Source organism: Xiphophorus couchianus, chromosome 5 (genome assembly GCF_001444195.1).
Source record: "Xiphophorus couchianus chromosome 5, X_couchianus-1.0, whole genome shotgun sequence".
Taxonomy (NCBI): domain Eukaryota; kingdom Metazoa; phylum Chordata; class Actinopteri; order Cyprinodontiformes; family Poeciliidae; genus Xiphophorus; species Xiphophorus couchianus.
The window spans coordinates 10,550,205-10,559,974 of record NC_040232.1 but is presented as its reverse complement, the minus strand read 5'-3'; the positions used below and the strand labels follow the sequence as shown (position 1 = coordinate 10,559,974).

The 9,770-nt window shown below is 39.2% G+C and overlaps 1 protein-coding gene across 1 annotated transcript; it reads left to right on the top strand.

Moving 5' to 3' along the window:
• Window positions 1-4,649: 4,649 nt before the first annotated feature.
• Window positions 4,650-9,556, top strand: LOC114144062 (melanin-concentrating hormone receptor 1-like). Its single transcript, XM_028016524.1, has 2 exons — window positions 4,650-5,016; window positions 5,807-9,556. Exons 1-2 carry the CDS (start codon window positions 4,962-4,964, stop codon window positions 6,820-6,822), a joined length of 1,071 nt encoding a protein of 356 aa, XP_027872325.1. The 5' UTR covers window positions 4,650-4,961; the 3' UTR covers window positions 6,823-9,556.
• Window positions 9,557-9,770: the final 214 nt, after the last annotated feature.

Here is a 9,770-nt window from a genome sequence, read left to right as displayed (position 1 = left end):
AACTTTATTAATCCCATAGGGAAATTAAGGTTATCTGTTGCTCACACATTAATTCACATCCACACAACATTAAAATCGTACATCTGGAGACATCCATAAAAGATACAAGAATATAATAAATAAATACATTCCCACTAAAAGAAGTATAGTAAAAGACTTCTTTTACTAGAAGTTTTACCAAGTGGCCAGGGGGGCATAATAGAATCTGTTATTCTATTATAACAAAATATTATAATAAAAATAGATGATGCATTGTAGTAGATACATGGCTAATCAACACCTAAATAACAAATTTGCTTCAGAAAAGTGACTCTCCCTCAGTCTCCCCTGAGGGATTGGGGCTGCACTTCAATTTCGATTGGCAGACACCATGTGTTCGATTCTGGCCTCGAAAAGAGAAAAATTAGAATAGTTGTTTATTTCTGTGTTTATTAGGTTCAGGGTTCATTCCTTGTTTTCTTTCTCTCTGTCTGCCAGCTCTCTCGCTCTCTTTCCCAAGTGTTTTCAATCATGTAATCTCCTTTGCTCTCCCTCTCTTTGCTGCATTCACTCATTTCTGATAGTTCTGAACATTCACTACTCCTTTGTCAGGGTATATACTGTTCCCTCTCTCCAATGTTGTTCACTGGCTCTTTCTTCTCATTATTCATTATAAACAATAATATGGCTTCTTAATGAATGTTTCTCATTTGGATTGCTAGGACTCCTTTGTTACTCAGCTGCATTATGACAAACAATTTGTTTCCTTCAAAAGTATGACATCAGTGGAGTTTCATCAACTAATTTTCAAACGTTTTATACTACCTTGAGCCATGATGTTAAGATTAGTCTTTACATGATTGAAAACTGTCTGACTTGGATATTTCTTTAATGACTTTTCTGTCAAGAAAACCCTAAATTTGTTCATGATAGATTTGTAAAGCAAGAGAGCGAGGACTTTTTATAGGACCTGTAAATGTGTGTCTGAATGACTGACTATGTCACATGTACCATTTGGGAAATGACTCCCAGTGGAGGAGCCGTTTCCCACAACCCTGAAACCCACAAGTTTCAGGGTTGTATTTTCTTCAGGAGCTTCTGTGCAGTACAACACATTTTGAAGTTTACAGATCAGCAGTTACTGTCAGCCTGCTGCAAGGAGATGACACACCTCATTAAAATGGTTTTATCCTGTTTTTGTGACAGTTCCTTTTAAAAACTAAATGTCTCTAAAATCAAAGATCTCTGCATAGACTTTCAAATTAATCCTCTCCATCACTGACATCAATGTTTAAAGGGAAGCTTAATATTGACAAAGACAGGAAAAACAGCACATCAAAGACTGCACTTCCTCTGCACAGTGTGTGTAAAATGTTGATGACCATTTTCTATTGACATGCAATCAAATATTTACTTTTTTCATATCTCTTGGTTTAGTAACCTTAGAGAAGAATAAACAACAAAATGAAAGTACTTGGTAAAATTATATCCACTATATTACCTGATCTAACAAATTGTATTGAAGGACATCACACAAAATGATAAAGACATTTTCTTTAGCATTTTCTGCATGTCTGATCACCCTCTGCATTGTGAATCTAAGCTCCTACCATCTGGTAACAGATTTAGACGTCCAAAAGCAAAGATGAACAGATGGAAAAACTCATTACTCAGACAATTATGTAGCTAAAATGAAACGGGACTGTCAACAATTCCTTTAGATTTTTAGAGTTAATTAAAATTCAAGCCAGACACTTTCCTTTTCATTGTGTGTGTGTGTGTGTGTGTGTGTGTGTGTGTGTGTGGGGGGGGGGTTACTCTCACCTTTTTAAAGTGATTTTGGCTGTGATTTTGCAATCTTTACCTTACCTTACCTTCAAGGCAAAATGTCTACAGGGACAATTATAAAGTGAAGCATACAAACAGCTATTCTAAGAAGGTTTCAAGTGTTTGCTAGACAAAGTAAGTAAACATACAACATCATGACCATCAAGAAACATGATGCAGGCCAGAACGAATGGCGTAGAAAGTTAGGTTATTAAATAATACATGAGCAACTCACAGGGCAGTGATCAATGCGTCACGCAAAAGTGGAAAGAGTATGGCACAAATGCAAAACAAAGACATGGTTGTCAACCTAAACTGCATTGTTGAACAAGGAGAGCATTAATTAGGGATGCATCCAAGAGATCCACTACAGCAGCGTTTCCCAATTCCGGTCCTCAGGCCTCCCTGCTCTGCATATTTTAGATGTGCCTCTATTCCAGAGCAACTGATTCAAATGATTGCATGACCATCAAGTGCTGCAGAAACCTGTTGATCACCCATATATTCAATCCAGGTGTGTAGCAGAAGGGAAACACCTAAAACATGCAGGGCAGGGAGGCCTGAGGACCGGAATTGGGAAACGCTGCACTACAGCATCAAACCTTTATGGCGCAGATGGGAGACTCTGCCATCAAGACAGTTATTAATTTAGGAGTCCACAAATTCTCTTTTGGGAAGAAGAAAGCCAGATGAAAGGGTCATGATTTGTCGATGTAAACTGGGTTTACATGCAGAGGTGTCGAGTACATGGAGGAACAGTACATGGAATAATCAGTAGGAACCAGCAGTGAGGGCAGGAGAGGTGTTTAAAGATTGTGAAGGTGAATGCTGGATGATTAACTAACAGGTTGCAGGAGTGAAAGGAGAAAGCAGAAGTCAGACAGAGGGTAAAGAGAGAGAGAGTGGGTGAGGGAGAAACAGGAGAGCTATAAAACAAGACACTGTAACATAAGTAAACTGGAATAACTAAGAAAGGACTAAACTATATTAGAACAGAATCAAGGTTGAGCTAATCCAGTGCTTCTCAATTCCAATCCTCAGTCTCGCCTGCTCTGCATGGTTTAGATGTGCCTCTATACCAGAACAACTGATTCAAATGATTGCATGACGACTTCTGCAGCCACCAAGTACTGCAGGAGCCTGTTAATCACCCAAAGACTCAATCCAGGTGTGTGACAGAAGGGAAACACCTAAAACATGCAGGGCAGGGGGGGCGTGAGGACCGGAATTGAGAAACACTGAGCTAATAAACTGAGGAATGCAGAATGATAATCAAACTAGAATCTAATAATCAAACCTCAAAACAACCCAGAACCCTGACAAAATGTCCTGTTTACAGTTTGCCACAAGTCATATAGGGCACGCACAAACATATGGAGGGCAGTTCTCAGTTTGCATAAACTGAGACTGTAAGCTTTCATGCAACCAGGCTGCTGTTAATCATGGTAGTGGCAGCATCATGCTGTGCTGGACGATAGGAGCAGAGTCTCTATATAGAGCCACAGTTCAAAAGCTACTGTAGGGGCGTGCTGTGGTGGCACAGGGGGGTTAGCACGCCCCACGTTTGGAGGCCTTAGTCCTCGATGCGGATGTCGTGGGTTCGACTCCCGGTACCGACAACCTTTGCCGCATGTCTTCCCCCCTCTCCTTCCTGTCTGCCTATTGTCGCAAAAATATGAGCCACTAGCGCTGCAGAAACTCTTCAGAGAAAAAAAAAAAAAAAAGCTACTGTAGACTTAGGCTACTGACCACTTACTCACTCTGTTACTTTCTCCTTCTATTTCTCTCCAATTTGCATAATTTGCTGTTATTTCAACTGATAATTTTATGCTTTTTTCTTAACATTTTTTCTCTTTATAGAAGCAACATCTGGTCTGACTTTCTGTTTGGTAACTAACAGGCATCAGCTGAGATAATCCTGTCAACAATGAAAGGCTGTCCATCTCCTGCTACTAACTTTTTACTTTTCATTAACATAGAAAGTACTCCTACATCAGCTCTTCTGCTGTATCTGCTCTGCCTTGTCAAAATGAAGAATTCATTGTCACTGAAAACTAATTTCTTCCTATTCAAAAGTCCCTGCAGCCAAAATCTTCATTCTGCAGCTCATTGTGTCGAATCTTATTCTGTTCCTGTTGTCAGGATGTGTGAATTATTCTGACAAGAGATTCTTCAAACAAAATGATCATGTCAGCAGTGGCAAGCATCAGTCTTTTTAACATAATGGCAATCCCACAGGATGTAGGGCAATTAGTTGAGTGCAGGTACTTAACTCACACCTACAGACTCTTACACAAAGTCACATTTATAGCCATTTGCAAACCGTTTCTTTCCACTAAATCTGAAGTCTGACCAGATCTCAAGAATAAAACAGATCCACTGTTAAGTCCACATGATGTCGATCACATCTAGATTTAATAAACAAAGTCAAAACAGCGCCCTCTGGCGGTACGGACAGGTCTGAAAATTGTTGCGGATCAGAAACTGCGCGAAACTTTTTTTATTATAGGATTCAGAAAACCATCAAATAAACACAAGTTAATAAGAAAAAGTAAACAATAATAATAAAAAAATTCTGAGTATTTTCTATGATTTTTTTTTATTTTCCATTAAATAACATTTATTGGAAATGTGTCGCTTTTTTATTATGCTGTGTGCCAACCTTTTTGTAAGGTTGATGCAGTCTCCGCGACCTGTTTCAACCTTGCTTTGGAGCAAACCATTAACACACACATTGGATCAAATACATGCCTGGGAAACTGCACCTCTCCGCACACACACACATAACATGGTCAGGTGTAACCAGCATAATAATTTCCTCCCATGGTGACTGACACCACGGGAGTCTCTTTAACATTAGAGACTTATTAAATCCATGCAGCGAGCTCAGAGCAGAGCGGAGTCAGACTCTCTGAAGCTGCTCATCGATGGGATGCGTTTTCAATCCATATCGGTGAGGGAAGCGCGCACCGGAGCGCACGCACCCGGCACACCGCGATCAGACTGGGAAAGCTTCCACATACACATCTGGAATCAGGACCAGAAAGGACTTCCGCTGCGGTCCGGTTCAGGTCCATTTACCTGAGAAATAGTCAGTTTTTCAAGAGAAAGACGAAGAGAAAACAAAATCCTCGCTTGAGGTTACATTTTAACTAATGGATTTCTTGAACGTTTCTTATTTTTCTAGTGGAGACTCAAATTTAACAAGAGGTAAGTTAATTGTTTGATTGACTGTAACATGAATTTTATTTTTAGTTCTATTAACATGGCAAGAATTATTGTCAATAAGTATTAAAAGTAATGGCATGAGACAACATATAATAATAGTAATAACTAAACTCTCATTGTTATTTAACTAAAAATATTGTAGAAATTGTGTAACCTGTTTTGTCAGTGTTGACCTATTTTAATTAAAGCCACAAGCATGAAAAAGAAAAAATGGAAAGATTTAAGTAAGATTTTCGTACATGGTTTAAAGTACTTAAGAGGAATATCTTATTAAATTTGATATATAAAGGTTTGGTTTATTTTTCTTTCTTTAGAAAAAAAAAACTAAGAATAAAAGGTCTTATGAGAAAGCTTCCACAATTGTGCAAGAGCTTTCTGAATAAAACATCCAAATATGACATTGAAGCAAGAATGGAAAAATAAAATTATATAAACATGTGGACAAATTTATTGCAACCGTTTTACATGAGAAATTATATCATGTTTATGAAATAACTATATGGAATAAAATCACCAGAGGCACAAATGCCAGCACTTCTTCTGTCAGTACTTTGTACAAATTGTTTGGCCAAAAGGACGGCACTGGTACTTCACAAGGTTGATGCATAGGGAGAAAAGGATGTCCGTTTTTCTTTGTGTAGTCTCTAAATAGTCCAGAGTCATCAAATCTTTCTTTTGCCTCTTCAACTCACCCTGCAGGATAATCCCTTTCAGATGATGATAGAGTAGTTTTCTTAGTATTTTTGAATTGATGGTCATTGTTTTGTTCCAGCTGAAGATGATGCCCCTCACTGCGGTGCCAGTCTGCCTGTCATCTTTGGAATCATCTGTTTCCTGGGCATCATCGGGAACTGCATCGTCATTTACACAATTCTGAAGAAGACCAAGTGTCATGCCAAGCAAACAGTCCCAGACATATTCATCTTAAACTTGTCAATCGTCGATCTCCTGTTTCTTCTTGGCATGCCGTTCCTCATCCACCAGTTGCTGGGCAACGGTACGTGGCACTTCGGTGCGGCCATGTGCACGGTCATCACTGCCCTCGACTCCAACAGTCAGATTGTCAGCACTTACATTCTCACTGCAATGACCCTTGACCGCTACTTGGCGACTGTTCACCCGATCCGCTTCAACCACATCCGAACACCATACGTAGCTGTACTGGTCATCGGACTGGTGTGGGTCCTGTCCATGTTCACAATCATCCCTGTGTGGATGTACACTGGTCTGATGCCTCTGCCGGATGGACTGGTTGCTTGTGCTCTCCTTCTCCCAGATTTGGTCAATGACACGTACTGGTTTACACTTTATCAGTTTTTCTTGGCTTTTGCAATCCCTTTGGTCATCATCTGCCTGGTGTTCTTCAAGATCCTACAACACATGTCCGCCAGCGTGGCACCGCTGCCCCCACGCAGTTTAAGAGTGCGGACCAGGAAGGTGACCCGGATGGCGGTGGCCATCTGTCTCGCTTTCTTTACCTGCTGGGCTCCTTACTACATCCTGCAGCTCATCCATCTCGGGGTGCAGAACCCAAGCATAGCTTTCTCATATGCGTATAACATCGCCATCAGCATGGGTTACGCAAACAGCTGCATCAACCCATTTCTCTACATTGTTCTCAGTGAGACCTTCAAGAGACATTTCCTCCAGGCGGTGCGGCCAATCAACAGGAAGTTCAGAGTAAACCCGAGCACCACAGACAGTGTTAGCATGAGGATTGTACCAGAAGGGGCTCAGCAGGAGCAGGCCTCCAGGGAGATATTGCCCTCCAATGATCCCCCACAGTGATAAATCTGTAAATATCACTGATAAATCTGTTTAATCCCCGATTTTTCCTGTCAAAATAGGGGCTTGCTCAACAATTGGTTAGTGGGGAAAAGCATTGTCTAAATGTACTCATTTTTGTTAAATTTGATCTATATTCACATGAAAGAAAACGAAAAAAAAAAAGAAAATACAGAATGACACTAACATGCAGATCCAGTCAGAGGTATAAGGCCCGCTGCAGGTCTGGGGGTCAAAGGAGACGTGAAAATTCTCAAAGGACTTGGTAAAGAGTGTTCCAGTTGTACACACATAAACAGGTGTACCTCAAATTAGAATATCATTAAATAGTTCATCCGCTCAAAATGTGTGGGTTTGTATTTTAGGTGTTTGTTTCTGTTGGTTTGGCAGCTGCAGGAAGCCCAGTGTCCCATTTCTCAGAGAATTTAAGTTTTGCTAATGACCAAAAAGGCTTTCAGTTATTCCTGTTGCTTGTGAAGCAGAAGTTTTTCGTCTGCCAAATTTTCCTTCGAAAGGCTTCAATGTAGAACTCTATGACACTTGTGTAGTATCGACTTTCTTTGGCACACCTATCTTGTGGTGTCAGTCTCTGTTTTTCTCATGAATGCGTAAGCCATAATATAACATTTCTGTCATTTTTGTTCTTACATGGTTTTCATTTTTTCCTGAACCTTTGAATTTTGACTTTTCACGGCTGTGGGCTGTGTTTATCAAGGTGAGGTCTTGAATTGTGTCCTTATGCTTGTGGCTACATATCAGTTATTTTAACAGTGAATGTGAAATACTGGCATACAAAACAAGGTAGTGTTGTTTCCATCTTGGAAAAAACATCTCAGGGAATTTATTTGATTAGGTGAAGATTTTGCATGGTTGTGCTTTGCAATATCTGATCAATCCGACCGGGTCACTTTTCCAAACTTTGTGTTTGAAGATGCTAAAAATAATATTTTTGCTGTCGTATTTTTTGTTCCATTCTCAAAGCAACAATGCTTGCACTACAGGAACATCAGCCTCTTTCCTATGAGCTGACTTCAAACTTACTCTGTGCACAATGACTGAATACAAATCAAATGCACGGCATTACTAAACAGAAACTACACTCTTTGTCGATGGCTCTGGTGGTTCTAAAGAAAATCAATTGAATAAAACCTTAAGTGAACAAAAGAAATCACTGCCAAACAAAGACAAGGCCAAGATGGAAGCACAGCGTGTGCAAAATGTTACTGTTTTCTATGATTAACCCCAGTTGCGCTGCAAATACTGCTCCTGTATGACCTTTTCAGTTTTACAACCCTATTGAAGAATTTTTAGGCACTCTTTCTCACAGCATTGCTTCAGTTCATTGAGATTTGTGGGGATTTATGTCGGCACAGTTCTTGTTCTTATATCATAGCATTTTAAATCGGTCGAGGTCTGGACTTTAATCCAGCCATTGAAAAAAATCCTGTTTATATTCTGCTTCAGTCATTAGGATTCAGATTGGCTGCCGTATTTGTGATTATTGTCCTGCTAATGTCCCAGTTTGGGCCAAGCTTTCGCAAACAGACTGATGTGATGGACATTACATGGAAATTGCCAACCAGATTGATGGACAGAATCAAATGCATCTCCGAATTTTCCTCCAAAAACCTATGAAAGCAGCAGGGTTGCACCTGTAGCTTTTCCACACAGAGTTGCTCTTCTAATGTGCTTTTTTTGTGCCAAGTAAATATTGAAACTGTTGAAATCTTTTGTGTGATTTTGTTCACTCGAGATTGGATTTAAATAATCTCAGAAGTAAAGACCAGATCATATTTTGCAGAAAATGTTTTCTAATATATGAAATGTATTTTTAAATGAAACTGTGAACAACATAGTGCAATTATTTGTTTAAAGCTGCAGTACACTATTACTGTTTACTATCAGCTGATTCTTACTCAGCTGTCGTTCAACCATGCAGCATGATGTGACCGCAGTGACGCTCAGTTTTTTGTTTTATGTTCCAGCTCCTGTGACAAGGTGCATTGCAATGCAAAAAAAATACAGACTGTGATGTGTGTTTCTGTTAACTTGCAACCAGGTGACCGACCTCTGTGAATGTGAGGTGACCAGTAAGAAAATCTGTTATTGTGTGCAGTGATACAACTAAAAGAAAAGAAAAACCACTTGGCTTGGATTTCATTGCTCAGTCGCTATCAGAGAAGGCCGACAAGTGGGAATATTTTTTCTGCTTTATTTGTCGTTTGATCAATTTATGTCCTGTGAAGTAGGATTGGACTGTGAGCTTTCTTGTTCGGAGCTTTTCAGGCAAACTGAAATGTAAAAAAAACCAAAAAAACAAGTCATACATGACAGATGGTTAGGGTATGTTTTTGTGGGGTATAGCAGAAACAAGTGTTCAGCAACATAGTAGAAGGAAAAAAAGAATTAACATGTTCTGACCAAAATGATCAACAAACTAGATTTCACCAGTTTGCAGTTCTTTTAGGAGATGCAGCTGAATCAAAATTCACCCATATGAGGAGCACAAACACACACACACACACAACTGTTTGCACACAGGTGACTTGGCCATCAAAGAATAAAGAAAAAGGAAATATAAGAGCATAACAGTAAAGGCTGTTTTTTGTGAGTCCATACCAGCACTTTTTTTATGGCACATAGTTATGGTTTTAAGATTTAGATATTGAATATTGTGATGTTTATGTTGTATTTATTGATGTTTTTTTATGTAATAGTATATTATTTCTCCCTTAAAATAAAATTGTTTTTTTTCTGAACTGTGTTTGTTTGTGTGTCATAGCAAGCTTTGAGTGGATGTTTGTTTTTATTTGGAGATTAAAATCACACAGACATTTCACATAAGTCCTAAGTCTCTTTCTTTGATTAGACAGGTCATGTTTCTATTACTTTAGTTCAGTTACTGTTTCTGGTTATGTTTATTTCTTGTCTCTAATTATTCCTTGTTACTC